The 23498-nt window shown below is 45.2% G+C and overlaps 3 protein-coding genes across 13 annotated transcripts in view; 1 reads left to right on the forward strand and 2 right to left on the reverse strand.

The window, feature by feature from the left end:
* LOC117146349 (uncharacterized protein CG43867) overlaps positions 1-23498 on the reverse strand; it is an 84658-nt gene that overhangs the window by 15132 nt on the left and 46028 nt on the right. For 10 of the 11 annotated variants that reach the window (XM_033312491.1, XM_033312488.1, XM_033312500.1 and 7 more), the window contains one exon: positions 6503-6565. In XM_033312491.1, the coding sequence (XP_033168382.1) occupies positions 6503-6565 (63 nt within the window). Of the gene's footprint in view, positions 1-3343; positions 3940-6502; positions 6566-23498 lie in introns of those variants that run through there. The other variant, XM_033312498.1, reaches the window with a different exon arrangement.
* LOC117146361 lies at positions 8165-8618 on the forward strand. Its single transcript, XM_033312512.1, has one exon. The coding sequence runs from the start codon at positions 8171-8173 to the stop codon at positions 8528-8530; it is 360 nt and encodes a 119-aa protein (XP_033168403.1). The 5' UTR covers positions 8165-8170; the 3' UTR covers positions 8531-8618.
* On the reverse strand, positions 9937-10454 carry LOC117146360. The gene has a single exon (XM_033312511.1). The coding sequence runs from the start codon at positions 10398-10400 to the stop codon at positions 10140-10142; it is 261 nt and encodes an 86-aa protein (XP_033168402.1). The 5' UTR covers positions 10401-10454; the 3' UTR covers positions 9937-10139.

A 23498-nucleotide genomic window follows, 5' to 3' on the forward strand; every position in this document is an offset into this window, starting at 1 on the left:
CTAAAACCGAAACTGAACTCGAGTGAAGCGAAAAGACTGCGGGAAATGCTCGGGGAAATTGTGCTGCCAGCGCTGGCAGAGGGAAATTCGCTGAGGGAAGTTTTAGCGATGCGTGCGTGTTTTATTTTTGGGGTGGCATCGAACAGAAGCACATACACCACTTCTTGCATCCCACCGCATGTCCTATCCCGTATTCGACGGATGCTCAACTCCTGGCCCGGCCAGCATAGAGCCCTCGCCTTCCCACGCTGAATGTGTATATGTTTGCATTTGGTGCTTAGTGGCTTTTGGAGCAATTACTTTGGATGTAAAGTGATACTGCATCACTGAACTTTAAATAATGATCACTTAGAAATACGAGCTTTTGATATTGTTCAAAAACCCATTCAATTTGATTTTGAAATCTAAGGCTAGTATGGACAAGACCCTCCTGTCAGCTGCCACAACGGGAAAGTAGCGATCCAGCTGGAGACTGATGTCAGTCGGGTGAAAGTGCGAAAGTCTCCAGCCCTAAGGAGAATCCTCGTAAGTGGAAACTGGGGCTGAGGGCAGGTGCTCGTTACTTGTCAGATTATATGTGTATATACCGCAGTGCTTCGCAACTGATGTTGAATAGGAGCAGTCGCACCAGGCAATTTATCTCTGTTCCGCCAGTTTTCCATTGCCCAAATATGCTTTGTTGCTTCTTTTTGCACATAATAAATGTAACATGTTGCGTTGGCTCTTTGGATGATTGTTTGCGGTGGGTGTTAACAATTTGCCTGATTAAAGGCCGGCTATAACAGCCATCGCACACAAAGGGGATACTGATGAGTCAGTGGCGCTGCCATCCATCAGAGTGCCAGAAACCAGCAGCCAGCCAGACGAAGCAACCGGGCTATATGGTTATATATGTAGAACCTCCAGACTGGATGGCGGCCAACCGATGGAGACACTTTCCACTCCAAGACTTTTCCTCTCGAAGCGGCGCAGTTGGGTACTTTCCACAAAATTGGCATTTAAGCTAACACTTTGGATTTGGATGGGAGTAGTCAGAATCTGAACAGAATAACTTAACAAAAAAAAGACTAAAATTCGAGATGTTTGTTACCAGTAAGGATGAGAAACTCAAAGATGAATCAGAACATGAACTAAATATACCAAGCTGCATCTCCCCAAAAAAATTAACCCGGTTCCCTGATTTCGTAACACCTCGTGCCGTGAGTTTGATGACCCAATGGAGCCGTGAGACGCTCGATGGATACAAAAGCATCTTGCGGATATCTATCACATCATTCACAGCCTCGAGTTGCCGGCGGAGTCGCGACTTCTGCGCGCTATTTTTATAAATATTTATGCGGCCCCTCGTCTCATGTCTTTTGACTCGTGCGTGGCTCCATTGGCTGCCCAAGAAGTTGCTGTGTGTTAGCGGCAAAAGCCACAGTCCGCCAAATGATGTCGTCGACTTGCAGACGAGATTAAAATAAAGAAAGCAGCCTTCGGTGGCTACAAAACGTTGAAACCACTTAGACCACAAGGAAAAAATCCGAGAAACGGCCTTAGGAACAGAGCGTTTTGGGTTAAGAATCCAACATAGCCCTTTTCAATTGGATTGAACTTTAAATAAAATATATTACCTGGTTAAACAGTAGTGCACAGTAATTTCTCCATATGTAAAATCGTAGGTCTTAAAAGGAATAGTGCGTATGCACTGCATGTCAACTCGGTATGCTCCGAGTAATCAGCTTTTAATGGGTACGAAAAACGGATAATAAAAGAGGGAGAGCGAACTCGAGGCGAGGCATAAACGCATTACATTTTTCAAATGCACATCAGCAGGGCAAGATGCGGACTGGGGCGATGGCACATGGGATCAGGAAAGGCACCGGCTATGTCTACTACGACTATGTGGCTATATGAGTATGGGGAATGGGGTATGGGGTGTGGGGTGTGGGGTGTGGAGTGTGCAGTGTGGGCGAAGTGCGGAGGCTTCGAGCGAAAGTGGCAATCGTCGGAGACCAAGACAACCACCAAGACAAGACGATGGCGGCTAGCCTGCACTCCGATGACGGATGCATGCATCATTAATACAACTGAAACAATGTTCAACAACTAAATAGCAACAACTGTCGGGCAAGGGGCATGAAGGGGAAGGTGGCGACTGGGGTCCGCCAACGCTTTACATCTCCCCCAATCAAAGTGCCCTCTCGAAAAGACTGAAGAAGAGAGAACGGCACCGCAAATACCCTACACGAAAAGATTGTTATGTTGGGGATAGATATGAAGGCCCGTTGCAGCATTTGTAAACGTGACTTTAAAATGTTAAGATCAGGTTACCACTAACACAAAACTTAATGCAGTATGTAGGTAGGTAGGGTAATTCCGGATGCGGTTGGGTTGCAAGTCTGCCATTATTGGCGAATATAATTAACAGAGTGGCCCACATACAGTCCAGCGGAGTAAGTGCATCCACGTATGTCTCCACTTGGCACTGGGGCTGGCGCATCCAATCAATGTTCACCCGGAGATGAATGGATAGTCAGTGTGGAAGGCTTAACAGCTGATCCACGTGCCCAGAACTCAGAACCCAGATGCCAGAGCCCCAAGCTCCATCTCCTGGCGTCTCGAGGCAATCAATCAACTACTCTCGTGCTGCATCATCGTAGTGGATGCGAATGTATCTCACGGATGCAGGAAAGTTAATTGAATCTGCAGCTCCTACACAAAGTGGGAATACGAACAGAAATCGAAATGGGAATAGGAATAGGAATGGGCAGGGGCATCATTCATCAAGCAACAATCAAAGAGATGACGACGGACGGGTTCGGTGATAAGTACATTTATACAAAAAGATATTCAATCAACAGGCTGACCCATTTCTCGATTTCATTTCGCCAGCACACCAAAAGGTTGAAAGTTCAAACGCGAATTGTTTAATTGCATTACCGGCAACCAGCAGTGGGTTGAAGGGGTCATGTGACATGTGCACAATAATTCAGCCATATTCTCCCTCCAAAGTGTAATGATTGGGGGCTGCGCTCTAATAATAGCCACTGTATTTCAGTTAAAAGGAAATATTTCAGATAACTCCAGGTGGGCGGTGCAAGAAAAACCCAAACGGAAGCAAGACAACTTCAATATGTTAAAAAGTCATAATTTATGTGGGTTAAAATTAGTTCAGACTCATAAAGATCTTTTCTTGAGGTCGTCACTTCTCTTCACAAATGAAATTTAGAATTATATATGTATGTTGGCTTAATGTTTTGCCCAAGAGGTCATTGGTGCAGCATTTCCATCGCGTTTTAGTAGCCATGCATGGTACGGATTTGAGTACGTACTTATATATTGCATTTCGTAAGCTTACCTTTTTCCTATAGTTATCCATTCATAGAGGGGGTTTGTTCGTTGTTTGATGAGATTCGTTGCGTTTTTTGGATGATCCTGCCTCCTGCTCGTACTTAAACCGTTACTCCAGCTAAAGATGCTGTTACTGTTAGTTATAGTCCTTCAGCTGTTAATGCAGTCGTTGCTGTTGGTATTTTCTTTGTTTCTGAGGAAAGCAGACGCAATAGCGACGACGCTTTCCTACAGGACGCTTTTCCAACATGTTTGGGGGGCACCAGCGAATTTCGCTTAGGAATTTTGATATCTCTTAATTCCTGCTCCGCGTTATTCTATATTTCGTGCGTTAACTTCTTTGTTGCAGCATTCCACTGTTGTTGCATTAGATGTTCAGCGTGTGGTTTAGCTTTTCCGATTTCCTGATTTCTTTCAATTTAACAATTTCGGTTCCTTTCTTTTGATTTTCTGGGTTTCCTCCTCTTATCTTCTTTTGCTGGTTGTTGCTGTTTTGTAAATGGACGTTTTGTTGTTGTTTGGCTTAATTTCGATATGTGTGTTTGTTGTGTTTTTAATCCTCGTTTGTTCTGGTATCGTTCCTCGTAGTTGTTGGTTATTTATTTAAAGTGAGAGCTTAGTTTACTTAACTTCGTGCACTTATTGTATTTTGTCTGTCCTTTTGGGCTGCTGCTGCTTCTTCCCCATTTCGCTTTTCTTTCTGCTTTCGCTCTCCTTCTTCTTCGCCAGTCAGCTGTCGTTGAGCGAGAGGCAATTCGAGAGAAGACTGTTATTTCTTTCTCTGTGCGCAAACTCTTTGCGCTGGTGTTGTACAATGCGATATTATAATGTCTTATAACCTAGGACGTTCATTAATTTGCTCTGTCAGCACACACTAACCGAAATCTCGGGATTGCAATGCTTGTTTCCACCTTCATGTTATGAATATTTCCTAGCAAACATTCGTTTAACTTCGCACTGCCAGTCACTTTTCCCTCTTTTGTGTGGCTATGTGGGGCATTGGGCGCGCGTTTTGTGCCGATAATTCTCTTGCCCTGCGGTGACTTCACCTCCTTTTTCACCACGGGTTTACCGTTAACTACTCGCAGTGTAAGTTGGATTAATTTTTGCTAAAATGGCAGTATTAATTTGGGCCAACAATTGAAAAACAAACTCGACAGATCCGCGCAGCTACAAGTCTTCTTTTGCACAACTTTTACGCTCTGCGCTTTGTTACGCTGTTTCTTTTTGTTCTCTGTGTTCCATTCAGGTTTTGGGTTTATTCGTCCGTGGTGTTTTTTTTTAGGGGTGGCTTTCTCTTTTCGACTCTCTCTCTCAGCTTCGCCTCCGCTCTCAGCGGCCTGTCTAGTCAAGCTTTGCAACCCCTCAGAACCACAGTTTGAGCACCATTTCTTGGAAATACAGTTTGAAAGTGGTTTAGACCGCTAGTTGTTCTTGTTGTTTGTTTTGCTTGGCCTTCCTTGCTGACTTTTATGCGTTTTCCACACTTTCCAACACTGCCAAGTGCCATGTGCTCGCCTCATGTCACCTCACTTTTTAATGGCGGTCCATGCATCCACAGGATACCAGCTTTCTCAGAAAATCCTAATTGACCGAGTTCAGGCATTTTAAATTTTCCTAAGCTTACATATTCTAAAATTTGATTAGCTATATTCATACTTTACGATTAATCCTTAAATACCTGGGGATTTCATATTTATATACACCTATAATCGGAAACGGACGTAATGCTTTCCACCAACTTCCACTTCCCCTCATAATAGTCACGACTAATTGGTACATAAGTAACGAGGCTGTTAACGGTTTGGCCTCCAAAAAACCGAAGGGTTGCCGGCAATTTAAAGGGGAGTAAAGATCAGAGGAAAACTGGGAAATCGGGGTGGCTATGGTATTCTGGCCCATCCAGTTAGCTAGTTAACATCCACGTGCTTGTACATGAATTTAATCTCGGGGCAAACAAAGTAACAAGAATTCAATTTGTCACAGTGGTTAGCCCCGCTTTGTTGAGTATCCGGGGTTTGTCCGACGGGACTGGGTTCCCTTGCTCTCTCCGGGAATGGCACACAGAGCAAGGTGAAGCCGGGGATTCGAAGGTGGCCAAGGATCCGGGCAACATTGCCGGGCAACGGTGGCTCTATCTCTCTGAGCTACCCATGATCTGGATGTGGGAGGGGAAGATTGTAGTGCACAGAGAGAAATGGGTTGTTGTCTTAAACAGAGAATATTTCCTGTTCGATTTGAGGGTGCATAGAGTATTCAACGCTTCTTCCACCAATAGAGACAATTCTCAAATTCCCAGTGCTTGCCTTTTTTTCGGGCAGTGGAGAGGCGGAACTAAATGTCGCGAGGGAGGTGGTGTAAATATTTGCATTTCGCTTGTTTTTTGGGGTGTTGCGTTAGGCAAAGCCAAAAGGCTCCGGGGACTTGTTAATGTAAACAATGCGCATTTAATATTGAAAGCACAAGTACGAGGAGCTGGGCCACAATCGAGCAATCGGAAGGGGGCAAATACAGCCTGTGTATTCGTCCTTTTGGGGTAGTTTTGTGCCACGGAGGAAAGCTTCTCTTCGCTTGCAGCAGCACGAACTCCAACGCAGGCCTGCATTAACGCGTATTTCCGGGGAGCACTGGGTGACAAGGGAATTCGATGTAGGCTTGTGTAACGAGCCGACGCTGTGGAGCCCGTAACCCCTCCCTTAACAGAAGTAGAGGCACTCAACAAAATACAAGGTGGTAGTAAACCTCTGCGAATAAATTTAAAAGAAGTCACAGGTAGTCGTACGACTACCATACCACTTTCTTTTCATTGAATCTTATAAAGATAGACTTGCGATTTTAGAATTTTTACAGTGCTATGTAAGAATTTCAACTCATTTCGCGCAGTGTCTGTTTGCCGCTTGTGTTGGTGACAACTTTTAGGTTGGCGGGCCAGTTTTGTTGTTAGCCACAGCTGTTAGTGGCCCCCGTTCGACGAACACCCCCTTTAGCTACAGTTTCTCCATCCCTGTATAGAACAGCATTGTCATGAAAATCTGGGAACCCTCCACCTTTAAGCTGTCCTCCAATGTGGGGGTACTGTGCAGGATATCCCCTTGCCATCGTTTTAATTTTGCCACCCAAGCGATAAGGATTAGAAGCGGGGGCTGCCAGTCATTTAATGGCTTACCTTATCTTCGGCTTCCTCGGCGCGTTCTTCCGCTTCAATGACGCGCTGTTCGAGCTCCGTTAGCTGCAAGTAGAAAGAAAGAGACTTGGTTAAAACTCATCATTGTTAATGTTGCAGTAACCAAAGCAGGAACATCATTTGTAATTTATACATCGTCTCATAAGATTTTCAGGAGTTTTTACCAGGACGCAGGAGCACTTTATATATATTTAAATTTTTCTGCCAAAAACTATTAAAACCAAACTAATATTGTAAAAGTTTTGAAAAAATACAATTGATAAATACTTTTGTAGATCTGTACGTAAAATATTACGTGGCGCCATCTATATCTGAAGGCTTGTCTGAAAATGTATTGCCCAAGTAAAAAGGTATCTGACCACAAAGTTTCTTCTTGGTTTTATTCCATAATCCATAGATTAATTAACTTAATTAATTAATTAATTAACTTAATTAACTTGATTAGTTCGGAATTGGTTATACTTTCAATAAATTATTCCTAAGCCTCCGTGTTTTCAATGGATCTATAAATAAATTTACAGTGTAATTTCATAGTCGATTCCACAACCCAATGTAAGAATTTTTCTGATACACTCTCGAACACACTATTCACCTTAGTGCAGACACCTACCCTAATAAGAAAAAGTTCCCAGTATTTTTCGATGTGGTGAATTTAGTTTAAGCACTTGAAGAATGGCTATTTTGCGGTCTCTTATGCTTTTGGGCTTTTTTTCACGGGGAATCATCTACCCACCCACCCGATAGATGGTCTATCCATCAATGAATCAATCATGGGAAATGACACACAATTTGCGGCTAATAGGGATAATGCTCTCTAGCTAATACAATTCATGTCGCTGGGATCTGTTTTTTTCACCTGGTATTAAGATAATTTTGGAAAACGGCGCACATTCGCCCTTGGTCGCTTGCTTCGCGCGTTTAGCACTCAATGGCTTTCCATTTAAGATAGGTGAAAAGCCAGCCGCGGAAATGGCCCTCGAGGAATTCCCTTCCAATTAATCACCCAAGTGGCCTACGGAACCCAAGAGTCCAAAAGGAGAAGGGACGTAGAGGAAGATGGTTAAACGCCGCTAAGGGTTCCACTTGAATCGCGCAGGAGATCGACTGCCGTCTATTTTGAATGTCTTAAGTGCATTAATTTCCGCTTTTTATGCCATTCAAGTGGCCACCCAATCAAGGGGGCAGGCGGGGGGTGTGGAGCCTATTGATTGATGGATGTCAAATTGCTGTGCGAAATATGAAGGAGCCTCCTCTACCGATGATGAATGGCGGAGCGGAAGTGGCAGGAAGCGTCAGCTTGACTTGATGGTAAGCTTTCATACATCTCCGCTTCCTTCGGAGTTAACCTTTGCTAGGCTGTTTAAGGAGTATACTCGTACTTCTCTACTCAAAGGAGAATCTAACTGCATATCCAATCGAATACGAAGTACAAGTACCGTCTAAAATCTCCAACCTTGTTAGGAAGTGTTTTTATTTGTTTGCTTGCTGCTTCGTCTGCACTTTAATACTATAAAAAGAGTCCGATTGGTCATGTAATGACTAAGTAGAGGACTAATTGGCTGAGCCATTTCCTTTGCCAAAAACAGCTGCATAGCTCCACGATTATAAATAGGGTGGAACCACCGACAAACTCGCCCAGAAGCAGCAGATATGTGCTCTAGTTTAGGCGACTTGTTTGCCTGCATTAGGGCCCAGGGAAATTCCGACGCGGATTCCCCCATCACCACCCATCGGCGGAATATCGCTGACCTGGACGATGAGGCGCCCGATCTGCAGCTCCAACAGGTGCCGACCCGCAAGTGGAACGATCTTTCCGTGCCACAGCGACACGATTCGTTCCCAGTTCTTCCCCCTCCAGCTGCATCTCCACTGACGGGATGCCTTCGTCCCTCTTTGCGGTCAGCAAGGGTCTCCTACGAAGCCTTGGAGCGCTACGATCGGATTTTTGGCGGATCTATCCAAGACGCAAGGTCATCTGGTTCAGTCCGAAATATTCCCGACCAGTTCTAGGCGGAAATTTTTTGGGATTTCGGCATTGATATGAAAATGTGATCCCCATATTCCGCTAAAAGCCGAACACAATAAATACATTGACTATATAGACAATTTCCTTGCATGCGATGACTGGCTGGTGTGTTCGGCGCTGCGACAAAACTTGGCCAAAGCATTGGATTAAACATAAAGCTGAAAAGGCAGAAAGTTCGGCTCGACTTGCGTGCGTGAAAGATTGCCGAGGTTTTACCGGATTTGGCCGTCCTCATCCGCACACCTGTTTAATCAGGGCGTTCTGGCCTGCCAATTGGCGACTTAATTGGAAGGAAATGAAGCAGTCGGCGGCCTTAAGCAGAAAACATTTGGCATTAATTGCTGGAGGTGTGGCAAGGGGGGGGGGGTCCACTTTCCTTCAGACACTTCAGACTTAAACACACATAAGGTTTACAAATGTGCCACGCAGTCGCAACAAGAACGGAAACGGAAAATGTTATTTCGCAGCCACGAATGCAATTCCAGCAAACAAACAAACAAATGGCTCACAATGGGTGAAGTAAACCCCGAAGCCCCTACTGCCAAAGGAGGTGACTTTGCCCATTAGTCGGTTTAGGTGTCGTTTGCCGTTCTGCTGAAAGTTTCCAGCGAATGTCGCACTAAAAGTTGTCTTTCTCGCGATTGCGATACAGTTGTGAATATATAGGGGGTCTTATAGGGTGGGTGGACAATGCTGCAAGGAGGAGGGGCGGAGATCTTGATGGGCTGCAGTAGCTCTGTCTTCACCCGACTGGGAATTGCTTTGGATAAAACGAGTTCACACTGATGTATGCTACGACCGGAAGGCGCCCAATTGATAGGTCAACAATGGAACAGTGCAACAGCAAACTTGCTTTTGAAACGCATTATTCTGTGGTCTGCGTCGTATACGTAATGCGACCTACCACCCCACAAAACTAAATAAAACATTTTAACAGTTTACCAACAATATTTTCATATTTATACTCAATTCCATCGGTACTCGTAGAGTAAATAAGTCAACAACAAACTTTTATACAGACTATAAGGTATCTGATAGTTGACACTCGAATAGGAGTAGTGTTCTCTCTTTGTGCCTGGTTCTTTGGTGCTCACAATCGAATCCAAACATTTACCATATGTGCATATACATTTTTAAAACACATAACATGATACACTCAAGTAATCCTCTCCCATTTGAAGCTATCGTACACAGCCTTTGTTAGATTCGTTTAACCCACTCCTGTACATCGATGACCTGTAGATTGGTTAGGTTATTACGCCCATTTTTATTGGCTTTCAATTCGTATGCCAGTTGTCTCCTCATTTGGTTTGTGTTTTGATTGCAAAAAGTTAATTAAAATTTTGTTGTAATTGAATTTTATTGCATTGTTTGTTTGCATTTTGTTTTGTTCAGGTTTTTTGCTTTGTGCGGAACTTTGTTTGAGTTTTGTCGAGTTTTTCTATTTTTTGCCGGCTGTTTTGTTGTCTGGCCATTATGCCATTTGTTGTCATTTGGTTTTTGCCTTTGGTCTTAATTGGATTATGGCAAAAAGAGTTTTAATTAAACCAAATGAAGCGGAGTGCGGGCAGTGAGTGGCAAGCTCTTTTTGAATCAGATGATGGTTTCCGGCAGCCTGGGATCATCGTAACCATCGACGAAGCCTTCGAAGCTATTATCGCACTCCTGCTCGGCAGCCAATGGGTTGCGGATGAGTTCAAAGGTCAGTGGCGGCAGTGGCGGCAGCGGGGGTAGTTCGACCTTTACCACTTTCGACGCTGTTTCTTCATTCGCGGGAGTCGATGGGAATTCCATCATACAGTCGTCCCCGCAGCGTCGGCAGTACAGCAGATCCACCAAAAAGCCCAGAAACATCCCCACCTCTGATTATGCGGTGCTCGCCCGACAGCTGATTTCGCAGCACTGACGATACCGGGGAGCCACCTACTACTATACTACCCACCTACTTCTACAGCCCCAGGCATCCACGCGTCCACAAATCCACGCCCCAAGCCCCACGCCCCACAACCCACAACACAGCTGCGTCCACAGCAGAATTCGCAAATGAATGGATTACAGACTCGCTCGTTTTCCAGTAAGCCCATCGTCATCGGTGTAAAAAGCAAATGACAAAATTAATTAAAATTAAAATTAAATGTCCCTCGTTTGGCGTTGATTAAGGAGTGCGATCATGCATTATGCATAGCACATTATATCGTATTCACTGCATCGGCATTACGTAATCCACTGTCCACACACACACGCGCGCGCATTTATGCACTTATGCATTTATGTTTGTTGCTGTATAGAATGCACATTATAATTACATTTATGCGCGGCCATCAAATTCAATGGGGCTAAAGCATTTGCATAACGTCCGCACGCCCTGCTCACTCGTTAAAGTCGAGATTCGAGGTGGCTTCCGTTCCAAAAACACTTTTTACTACTATTTAATACTAAGCATTATTTAGACCAACATAATTGGGGACTAACGTGAAAAAAGTTTCGATTCTACTTGGTGCTGCTACTACGCTGATCAGTTCAATGCATTTCTGCTCTGTCTCGCTCTCGCCACATTTCCGTCCTACTCTCACTCACTCAATCGCTGTCTACTGCAACGAAAAATTCAATTTGGCCAGGAAGAAGAGCTTATGAAAAAATGAATAAGAGTGAGAAATTTGCAATCTTTTAATCACACTCACTCACTAGCTCTGTCCCTCTCCTCCCTGCTCTCCGCGCCTCTCTCCATCCCGCTCTGTGATTTTAATTATGCTTAACAAGCTGGGAAAGAAGCAGCAGCTGCGGCTGAGGAAAATAAATGAAGGCCATTGCTCGCCATCCGCAGGTCCTTTGAGGACTCCCGCTCGACATTTCACACTTTATGGTCCCCATTTGTTTATATTAAGTTGGTTGCATTATTAAAGGTATTATGATGTCGGAATGTGACTAATTAAACGCACTCGGTCCATTTTTTCTTATATTTCCATAGATCTATGCTGCCCTTCGAGCATTGTTTCTTTATATGTTGGGTTTTGCTATAACTCTCCCTATTCTGCCGTCATTCGCCTTTCGAACTTTTTATTGTGCCAGTTAAGAAATATAGCGCGGAAAATGCAAATTTGTCACAAATAAAAAACCCTAGAGAGCAAGCAAAAGACAGAAAGTAGGCCAATCATGCCACAGCCAAATTCATGTCAACCGCATGAAGGCCAGGCCCATACGCACCGACGTCCTCTCCACGCCACTCTACTTTTTTTTGGGCTTTGGGTCAAGTGGAAAGAAGAACAAGCACGACAAGAATAACCACAACATGAAAAACTAGGTTAACATGGGTTAAGGTGTGTCATTAACTTGCCACAAACACACATGGGAGGCCTGGGCCAGCATTGAGTTTGCCCCACGGCACTGCACTGCACGTTTCCCCTCTCCCCACTCCAATTCACCATTCCCATCCCCGCAATTTCCATTTTCTGTTTAACCTATCCCCCACACGCATGCACTGAGAAAAATCAGGTCTGGCAAGCACTACATGTTTTTGTTACTCTGCGGCGTATGCTTAATATCTTAGCAAAAGGCCCATTTTTCAAGAGGGAACAAGAGAGAATGCTGGAGTCGAGTTCCCCGACTATCAGATACCCATTACTCAGCTTAAGGCCAAAAGGGAGTACAAGTAGCACAACGCCTGCTTTCAAGGTTTCAAGGTTGTACGCGAAAGTAATAATAATACAATTTTTAGCGTCCGTTGCAAGTGTTTTGCCTGCGGAGTTATTAGAGGGGCGTTTTACCACTGCTGCCGACGACTTCTCATTACGGCTAATGTGCCAAGGGCGACTGCTGCACCTGCGCCTGCAGCATCCCCACCTGGCTGAACTAATTAGCAGCTAGGCAAAGTCGAAGGCAGCTCAGCTTAGAGCGGCAAAGTTCCTGGGCGCCATCGAAATTGACACAAATTGGCACAGGGCGAGTACATTAGGGCAATCAGATTAGACGATGTCGTCGTCATCACGTCATGTGCGATGTGTTTTCCCGGTGCACCTTATTTTCCAGCCCCCTCCCGTTCGCCGACAACTTCGTTTTTTCCCTCCGTAGGTAAAAGCTGAGGAGAAGCCACAGGAGCCACGCAGCGATTTTGCAGCTGCTTTCAATCATGACGCACGGATTAGAACTCAGGTTAAAGATTAACAATGCCAAACAAGAGCGACAGACAAGGCGGGTTCCTCGGCTGTCAGGCAATGGAGGTTTGCTCACGTCACGCCCACTATTAGTTAGAACGCTCCTGATGAATGGAATGGATTGGATTGGATCCGCGTGGCTTGGATGCGAGCATGGAGTGGAAGAAAACGTACGATAAGATAAGCCGATTGCGAACAGCAAGTGCACCGAAGATGTAGCAGAAACCAGATTAGTCTGGAGGAGACTGACTTGAGGGGAAGCGATATCCTTGGATATTAGTTAACGTTATGCGATGAACAGGTTGGCTGCTGGCGCTGGCAAGTATACCTAGCTTGGTTCAGAGTCATAATAGAGACATTAAAAACATCTTCTTTTCCCCCATCTAAGTGAATTCCCTGATCAACGGGCTTTGAAATAAACGCCTCTCAAGTTGAGTGCAAAGGGAGTGTGATGACCGCAAAGCATTGTCATAAAAAGCAGAAATGGCGAGATATCCCAAAGCTATTAGCAGTTGATAGCGTCTCAAGGACTCCGGCTAGATCAGGACCAAGCCGAAGCCCAAACTCCGTCTGCCTCACAGGCGACTCAAGATAAGGACAACAAAGCCGGGCGACGAATAACAATTAGTGCATACATTTGGCAGAAGAAAAAGTACACAAAGAAGAGAGCAGAGAAAAGCAGGAGTCCGCGCAATAATCACAGCCAAGTGCTGCATATTTATAGGCGCAATCAACTTTATTGCGCTGGCAGCGACTCCAGATAGCACAACAAAGGACTGCGACTACCTTCTTCATACTAATTAACTTAATTGCGGCTCCACTCCGCGCTCGAAGTAATTGCCACTCAAAAGTTCAATGCGTTCACGGCCCAATCTGGCAGGCAACCGGTTTTCCCCAAAGGATTGATGCTTCTTCAAAACAATATTTGGATTGCTGCCGAAGGAATAAACATCCTGGAGCAGGATCGCAATGGGAATACTCCGATTTAATGTATCGACCTTTTCTTGTGTTTGAAATTAGCAAATGCGGATTAACGAGGAATCATTGCGGGTCAACTTCTGGCGGAATATTTGTTTCAATTTCAGCATTCAGGTTCGTTTCTTTTCGGCTGAGCACTGTGTGTGTTTCCAACGCATTCCATTCCAGAAGACGAAGTGGTCCTAGTCGGCAGTTCCGTGGTGAATTTCAATTATCCTTGTTGGAGCAACTATTGCATGCATTTTCATTCCCTTTCTCATTTCCAGACATCCCTTGCATTTCAGTTTTGGTTTTAGGCATGGGACGCCGCCTAGTTTTTCATTCACAGTCCGTGCGCCCCCACCCCACCTCCTCCCTTCCCCAAGAGGCGAGACCCCCCTCTATTCATTTCCATCCCCATCTAATTTTTCTCGCTTTTCACTTCATCTTCTTCTTGTGGCGCTTGCCGCCTATTTGCGCCGTAAATTGTTTGCATACAATACGGCGACAGTGGAGGGGCATGGAGCAGGGGCCTAGTTGAAAGGCCCAGCCATTTGTTTTGGGTCTTAACTTTTGGTGCGGCTTATTTGTGCGGCCAGATTAAGTTTCAAATTGATGTGCGTTTTGAGTGGGCCAGGCAACGGCAACGGAAATGGGGGTCATAGTTTTCCGGCGCTGATGAGATGGAACTCCGGGCCAGTAAGCCGCCGCATTGATGGCCAAACTTTAATTTGATCATTCCTTTCTTTGCCTTCACTCCATTTCCAGCTGAAGCCGATAAGCTAGCTTTTATGGCTCAAAATCTCGGCAGTTGCACGCGGAAATGGGGCAGCTAATCTGAGGTGATTGGTGGACCTTCCAAGGCTCTGGAGATGAAAACAGTGTGCGCGAGTTTGCAGCAACAATATGAAATCGTCAGTTAACTGCGACCTTTCCATGCAGCAGAAAATATATCCCATCAAATGAGGAATTCATTATTTGGACATGCAGCTAAAAATGGAGCACTCAAACAGAAGGACTTGTCGTCCTTGGCCAAGGGATTCACCTGTGACCTCTGATCTGTCGGCGTTTCCTAGTACAAGGCAGATTTTCGAGGAAACGGAACTGGAAACAAAGACTATTTTCCATTCTCTGCGCAAACACCGAACTTTCTGTCTTCGCTTTGTTTGCGAGGTCTCGCGGCTGGAAAAAGCAAGAAGAACTTTCGCATAAAATTTCCATATCAGCAATTTTATTTGCAACAATTTGGCACCACTTTTGTGTGGCGGCGAGCGGGGCGGGTGGCGCAGCTTTGGCTGGCGGTGACGTATCAATTTCCGCTTGATTGCATTTAAAAAGAAATAGTCGGAGGAAGGTGGGGGTGAAGCGCGGCAAAAGTTTTCCTTTTCTTTTCCATTGCAGCGCGCTCCCTTCGTTCGTTTTTGGTTGTTGGCGCAAATTAAGTTTTTGGGCTGCAAATACGATTTTTGCGGCAAACGAAAATCGAAAATAAAGTTAAAAATTTTACGTTTTACTTGGGTGTATCTGGCCTTCATGCTCCTATACCGCGTGTCGGTCTACAAAAGTTTGTGGCTGCGGGAAACTTTGGCGAGTGTAAAAGTTTACAATTTCTGCACACAGTTCGCTTGCTTGCCAGCGTCCAAGTTTAAAGGTTAATGATACCACAAAATAAGTTAAGAACCCCACACGCAAGCGAAGGAAACGGGTCTTCCCGGTGTTACAACGAAATTACGCCCCTGATTGGATTTGTGCAGTGATGCGGCCACGTTTGCTGTGTTTGCTACGTGCTGCAATCGAGGACAAATTGCCAGTGTGACCAGGGGAGGGCAATTGTTGCAGTGAAATTGCAACACAAAGTGTGACCTTAGTCAAAATATTGTTAAATGCATGCCGAATTTGGTGTTGTTCCAAATGTGCTAAATGAGTACAGAAAATGCTTTGCTCAAGCTAAGTTTGCTGGAAATCGTAATCACATTTTAATAGCTCTCGCCAAAATAAAAGCACTCGTCGTAGGGATCGAAGTCCAGACTCATTTGCGAGACAAATGGCGATGGATTCATCTGAAGGCTCCCATTTTGTTCGATGGGCTGTTTACATGAGGACTCTTCCGAAGACGAGAAGCTGTGCGGTCGACTTATTTCGAGGTTCGAAATGGATATAGCCGGTGCAGGACAGGACTCGGCTTCACTAAAGGTACAACAGGCTCGAAGTGCTGTCAGTATCAATCCCATTTTCAAGTTTGGCACCCGTTCGCCTTCGACTTTTCCAGATTCTGTTTCTTAGTTGAACTTCTTTTGTTGCCGCAAGGGACCAGTTTTTAACCAAAACTGTCAACGAGTAATTACTAATTGCCTACATTTTAGCTTCGAGGCGACTCTGCGATCTCGGCCGTTGCGTATATCTGTTGTGACAGTTGTTTTGGCTTATGCCAAGATAATAAGTTCCCTAAAACATTCTCATGGAATGGTTTGCTATCTTGTTAACAAAATGATTCGTTCGTATGCATTTAAACCAGACCATTCCTTGTTTAAGATTACCGATATTTGGGTCGATTTATATGTAAGTAAATGTGTGCTTACCAACGGGTAATGTTGGTTACAAGTTGGTTACTTATGGAGTTTTCAGTCCTTTGTTCTGGTGCTGGTAACAAATGGCGAACGAACAGATGCCAGTGAGGACGCTCTTCCATTCTAATACCTTTTCACTAATAACCACCCAGCACCTCCGGCAAACCCACGTTCCACACAAGTGGATGTCTCCCTATGGTTATTTTCCTCCCCTGGATTCTTCCTCTTGTTAGCTTAGTGAACATTTAATTGTTGTTTACATTTGTCTTTTGGTTTATTTTGCAGCACTTTGTAGTCCCTCCCTTCCAGCCTCCTCTTCTGCACTACGTGTTTCTTAATAACAGTTTTATATAAGCAGGGAAACTGCGAGGAAATGATGGGGCGAAATTTACATTTTAATTTCTTTTAATTAAAAAAACAGCGAACAAAATATCAAAAATAAAGCACATTAAAATGCTTCTTCCTTCGCTCCTTTCATTCTTATTATTCCTCTTGTGCTTCGCTTAATTTCGTTTTCTTGGCACTGGAATCTGATGGGATCCGGTGACAGCTGTCAATATACAACTTGAAAGGATATTTACTTTAAGCACTTGGATGAGACCCACACAAAAATGAAAGCCTGGGCGGTACATAAAAGAGAATTTGCGAGGTGAAAGGTAGGTGAAGTTTCCACGGGAAAGGTGACAAGGTTGGTGCCCATGTGGATGAAGCGCTGGAGGGTATTGGATGCTGCATTTTTGGGAGTACAGGGCTCTGTTCTTTGCCATACGAGACCAACGGAAAATCCATCACAAATGCCTCAAGAAATATCAAGTATGTATTTTATAGAGAAACGTTTAGAAGCGTTTAGCTTATTAATTTAAAATGTTATACCTTCAGTAGACAAAACCCAATTCTGAGTACCATTTCCCAAACATCCCGGCAATGCGACGGTGAGCCCTTTCATGTGTTAGCTGCTGATGCATTGGTCAAAACACGAGAGCACAAACAACTTGCGGATGCAGTTGGGACCCCAAAACAAATCGCTTTTGAAAGCTGGACAGGCGGAAGAGGAAGTGCTTCATCACAGGGTGCCGCAACCTCCCTCCCTGCTCTTCGTTCCGTTTCGTTCCCATCCTGCCAGATCCTTCGTCCTGCCGCACAATTGTCGCACGTAATTTGGTTTTGGTATCTCAATTTCTACTCTCAAGGCACTCGAGTGTTCGGTTGCCTGAATTCTGGGATGCTAAGGTGGCTGCAACGAATCAATTTCTGACATATGGCCTGTCAATGAGCTCTGACGTGTGGCAGGCAAAGAGAAAAGGATGTGCAACAGTGTGGCAGGATACTAAGCAAACAAGACACCATTGGACCACAGACTCGTGGCCAAACGGGTCTAAATCATGCCGAGAAAATGGAGGCGAGGTGTCTTCGTCAAGGGAACTGGGCAGCCCACTGAACCCACTCCATGCTTTCCAAACGGTTACATTTTCTCCTGCAATTCTCCATCCTACATTGTAATTTGTGGTGGGTGTATGTATATTCGAAGCCCCGGCCCAGTGTATTTATCTTACATTTTTCAGCACACACATCCATTTATATCTTTCGCTTCAGTGGGGAAACATTTTGCGCAAATTGAAGTATTTACCTTTTGGTCAAGGCAATGCAGTCAGGGTTTTGCCAGGATGCCACGCTGCCGCTGCCCATCCCCACTTCTCCATTTCGGCTTCATTTGCTTTATGTAAATTTGTGCCCCCACTCTGGACCGCGGCAAGCTTTCAGTGTTATTTCCCATTGCTTTTACAGACCTCCCCCTTTGGAGCAGGAGCAGGAGCAGCAGAAACAGGAGCTGTAGCTGGAGCTTGAGCCACGTTCCTCACCTGTCAGCCAGTTGCCACCCGGGCGCAGCCATTTGTCTCAGTACCTCCCGCTTCTCGCCCAACAGTGGTCCACTGTTGGCTCAAACAAAACGTTGCGTAAGCGCTTGCCAAAGTTAAACCCGAGCAGCATCTATCCCCATCCAACCCTGTTGCAACCCGTGGGAGAGCACTAACTGACTATCGCTTACTGGCGCCGCACATGTCTGCACGTTCATTTCTTCTACGCTTTTTGTGTTTCAACCGTTTTTTCTCGGGTTTTCGCTGCTTTTTCCACCGCTGCAAATTGCATTGAGCTGAAGCATTTTTCCGACGACGCCAGTTTCCCAGCCTCATCAGCAAGGCACCCGGCCCCCACCCCGAACTAAAAGACCCATTCCGAAAACTCCAAACCCTGCCATCAGCATCCATTTGTTTCTTGGATTCCGGCGTGTTACGTTTCATTTTCAATTTTCGTGGCATTTGGCTTTGTTTGTTTTGGGTTCCTTTCGGTCTGCCAGGGGCGGAAGATTTCAGGTGCGGTTGTGGCATCCTTTAATCAGGAACACAGGAAACTGAGTTTCTTTTAAAACTAGTAGAGATTTTGCGTGCCAGTGTGGCATACCTACTATTTGCAAATTGGGCAGTGTGACCATGCCATGCATCCGTATGGAACTGTTTAAAAGGCCTGCGGAGGCGACTTCAACTGCACTGATTTCCGATTTTCCGCTGAGCTCACTCCCACCCTATTACCAAAAAGCCTAAAACAACTTCTTTATTAAGTCATTTCATCGTAAGCCAAAAAGAGAAGAAGGAAAACAAAACCAAGGGAACGAACGGAGCGAGGCAGCGCAAAAGCGGCTGGAAATATAATCATAATAAAAGTGAAATTAAATAAAATGAAAAGTCATGAAAAACATTTGCACTTGTTCAAAAAGTAAGCACAACAGAATCGCTCGTTGAGTGGCCATGGGGCGCAGTGGGCGTGGTGCTGTCCATTAGCTGCTCTGGAGTGAGCGAGACGGGAAGCGGGCTCTGTCATTAAATATTTACTCGGTGCTACCTTTTACTTAGGCAAAGGCTCGTCGAGATCTGCGCTTCCATCGCATTCCATTAGCAAACTTCGCCGTAGTCCCGCTGTAAGCGGTATATGTATGTACACGAGTACGAATAACCGCTTCTGGGCACCAGCCAGATAAACATAACCGTTCCGTTTTATGAGCAACAATCATTGCTTTTGATTGCCATTCTGATGGCCTCAGCTTCAGCTTCAGCATCGCCTTCACCTTCAGCTGCTAGGACCCCAGACCGCCGAAAGGTGCTCCTCCTGCTTCCTTGCTATCCGGCAAAGGTGTCAAATGCCGCATTGCTTAAATTTTTTATAGCTCACGCCTGCCACCCTGCCATCCTCGGTGGACGAGCGAGTAGTATTGTGTCGTTCTCATGATTGAAACTTATTTGGCCTTCCCGCCTCAGCCAGTTAAATTGATTGGAGGACAGGTGTTTGGAGGCGCAGGAAGGACGGGCACGTCGACCCGTCCGGGGCACTATTGCTCTCGATTTCGGATTCAAACGGACGGTGATGGGCTCATTAGTTTTGGTTGCGGTTCGGGGCCTGCCTGAAGATTAGCGCAACAATCTTCCGCACTACGTACGTATGTAGTGTTTAATATGTATGTATGACAAGGGGCACTTTACCTGCTTCAAAACAGTTTGATGCATTGCGTAATCGCCGAACGTAAAGAGCGGTGTCCAGAAATGCTGAATAAGAACTTCAGGAAAATGAGGTTGAAAAATTGACGAGATTGATGAAAGCCAACTATCAGGCGACATCTTCAGCGGGCAAAGTGAGGGGAAGGTGGGGGTTGTGCCGACTTTAATGAAATTTCCTGCACATTAAGCTGAAACTTCCGCGAGAAACGCGATGCGCAGCGCAAGAAGCCAGCAAAAGGACGCAGAGAAGCGAGGGACAAAACAAAAGCGGAAGCGAACGACGACCATTCCATTTCATTCCAGGACTCCAGAAAAGGGCGAAATGAAGGGACTCTGCTGCGTTGGCTTCCTTTTTAATTTCCGTTTGCATGCGTTTGCCCCAAGGCGAAGGAGTGGGGGATGGAGTGCCCACACCTATGCAGTACACACCTGTCTGGAGGCAGGAACTCCAAGCTGATGCTGCAAATTAGTGCCCGCTCCGCCCGCTTCGGCGGCTTCTGCTGATGATCAGCATAAAATTATCGACACAAAAGCAAAATTTGTGTAATAAAAATTTTAATTAAGCGTATTCCTCGCTTTTTTCGGCCGCTCTGATGACAGGACAGGCGCTCCGGCACACGAAGTATCCGCCACTCTATTGCCATCAGCTCTGGACATGGACACGGGTACGGATCCCGGCTATCATTGTTGGAAATTTATGCAAATCGCTTTTTGTCCGCCGTCACCTCCCGCCACTGAATTAAAATTGAAGTGTTTCCAACTGCAGAAACACTGGCGAGCACGCACCACTCACGGGCAGATGCACTGAGAGAAATGTTCAAGTGGTAGCAGGAAGGACTTGATGTTAATACATTCTGCGGCATTTAGAACTTTCGAAACTTTCCAATTAAATAAGTGACGTGAAGTAGTTTTATCTTAGCAACATGCACATCTTCTTTTTCCTCAGTGATAAACCCGGCGGAGAGACAAAGCGAAATCGACAAAGCCAGGCAAACGATTAACGCTTTTAATGAGTACTAAACTCGCCTACGCAATTATGAGATACCAACCCCCGGCGACGGCAGTGGGCGTGCCAAGACGCCACCATCGGACCAGGGGGCGTGGCTGGCAGTGCGCGTGATTGCCGGCGGTGAATAAAGCGACGATTTCCATAAACTGGCAACAGATAAATCCAGCAAAGGCACACACAAGACGAGGGGAAACGGGCATCTTTCGGCCATTTTTCTACCTTTGTTTCTCATTTTGGCCATAAAAAAATGTTTTAAAGACCGAGTCTCTTTGCCAATTTTTGGCGCTGCTTGCGTCCCAAGTCACTTGGCGCTGCAGCCGTCTTCCTGCCGAATCTGGTTCTTCTCGAATTCGCCGATGCAGATTACATTTCATTTCCACTTGGATTTTCAAGGTGGCCAAATTCGTAGACGGAAAGCTGGAAAGCTGGAAAGCTAAAAGGAAATCAGGGAACGGATTCGGAGTGCTGCTACTATGTGTCCTTCGAACAGACTTGCGGACAGCCGCAGTTGCTTCGCATTCGTTGACTATTCAAAATTCAATGAAATGCATTTTTCTTCTTGAAAGGAGCGGAGGACTGCGGGAGGGGCGGCTGGGTGCCGAGCTCACAATAGCCGATCAGGCAAATTTGATTTGCCCTCCATGCCCCACCCTCCCAGCCATTGTTGTGGCCATAAAAAGAAATAGTTATTAGGGCGACCTGTCCGTCGCAGGGAGCAGGGAGCAGGGGCTGAAGCACCCTCCTTAGGAAGATTATTATTATTATTGCTATTACTACTATTACAGCCAGTGTGCAGCTCTTTCTGCTGGCACTGTATAACATTTATTGTTATTTTCATGCACTTCCTTTGTTTCCCTTCCTGGCAACTGCAGCAGTGTGGAGAAGTTGACGTAGTCGAATCTACAGATTCTTTGACCGAAAGAGTTCTCTTCCCAGCAGATACCTTTAGTAAAATGCAAGATTTAGTTAATCCTGTATTCTTTTTTGCCGCTTTAATCTTACTATTATTTAAACTCCATATCCACAGACCTATTTCTACTTCATTCCTAGATTTCCCCTATCCCCTCGGTGTTGTCATTCTTCCGCCTCGATTGTTTTGCTTTAGACCTCGGAGTCCTTGCCGTTGTGTAGCTAAATTAGCTAAATTGCTTATGGCAAACTCACGTAGCGAATGCTGTCATGACCCCACCGCCCACAAACGCGCAAAAGTGAGGAGGGTTGGTGGGCGTGGGCGGAGTGAACTCCATTTCAGCTTCTGCCTCGGTTGAGGCTGCGTCTTTCATGGGTATATTGGATTTTTAGCTGGCTTTTGTAATTGTTAATCACAGAAAGTTTAACATCCCCCGCCCACCATCTGCTGTTTTGTTTTTGCACCCGCGTTGTTCCAAATGCCGCTGTGCGATTTTTGTTTTCATGGTCGATTTGCTTGTGGCTTCTAACGGCGATGAGTTGGGTAGCAAATAACCAACTGCTTTTTGCGTACGTGCAGGTGAACGCATAATTAGGAAAATTCCTTTGTTGTTCGGATTGGGGGCTGCGAAATCCGACGGGAAAGGGCGGCCACGTTCACTGGAGATAAATCGCCGTTTTTGCACTCCAAATCGTATTAAAATATCCTGACCTAAACCTTTTTTTTCGCAGTGCATGGACAAACAAGTTTTCGCTGAGCGAGTCTAAGTCTTGCAGCGAAAAACCTCATTTGTTTACACTCCCATTGAATCAACGCGAACATTTAATATCGGCGAAAGCCCTGTTTCCAATCAACAGAATCCAATACCACTCGTCTCACATTTCCGAGGACTTGCGGACCAACGTACCAAAAAGATCCCCAGGACCCACCTGAAACACAAAATGGCAGAATAGCAGACGAGCAAAGGCAGGAAAATCAATGTGTATCTTTGTGGGCTGCTGAAACGGTTAACAAGTCGTATGAGTAATTTTACGAGGGCCGAAAAGAAACTTTTTATGCCGAGCCCCAAAGATATCCTCCAAATACCAAATGTGCGCCGCATACACAGCATTTTTATTTGCGCACGCATAAAATGCCATTTCTAATTTACGATCTTCGATGGGATGGGACGGGTCGGGACTTTCCCGGGCTGTTTATGATGAATTTTCGTTATTTTCTTTTGCTTTATTGTTATGGTTCTTTGTTTGCTGTTTGCTGTGTTGCTGTGTTGCTGTGTTGCTGATTGCAGCCCCGCACCCCACTCAATCTACTCCACTTTCGATTTCCACTGCACACCAAAAATTATGCAATAAAAGCCGTGGGCGAAGGAGCCGGAAAAGCCATAGAAAAGAAAGCCACGAAAGATTTCCCTCTAATTAGATGAACATAAAAGCACCAGATGTAGATTCGCTCTTTGGAAAGCAGGAACAAAATTAATGACGTGGAAATTGGGCAAACACGCATCGAATGTCTGTTGTTCGCTCATACTCGCATTGTTTTTTGTTTTTGTGTGTATTCACGGATACTTAATTCCTTTTCCTTTGGTTAATTGGATAGCTTTTGGTGTCTGTGAAAATGTTTTGATGGCAACGAAGGAAGGAACTAGCATAACTTCTGCACTAACAGTAGAATACAATATAATTTAACGGTGAAGAAAACATTTACTCCAAATCATTATTCAATTTTTTTGCCACCTACACACCACTTTATTCCCTGTGGGCAAACAGTCCGCAAAATGTCTGTTTGCATTTCGTTAAATCAATTTAATGAA

This window comes from Drosophila mauritiana, chromosome X (assembly GCF_004382145.1).
Source record: "Drosophila mauritiana strain mau12 chromosome X, ASM438214v1, whole genome shotgun sequence".
In the NCBI taxonomy this organism is placed as follows: Eukaryota; Metazoa; Arthropoda; class Insecta; order Diptera; family Drosophilidae; genus Drosophila; species Drosophila mauritiana.

What these genes read in the sequence shown, in the direction of transcription:
- LOC117146361 (XM_033312512.1), top strand. Translation starts at nt 8,171, where the DNA reads ATGTGCTCTAGTTTAGGCGACTTGTTTGCCTGCATTAGGGCCCAGGGA.
- LOC117146360 (XM_033312511.1), bottom strand. Translation starts at nt 10,400, where the DNA reads ATGTTTCTGGGCTTTTTGGTGGATCTGCTGTACTGCCGACGCTGCGGG.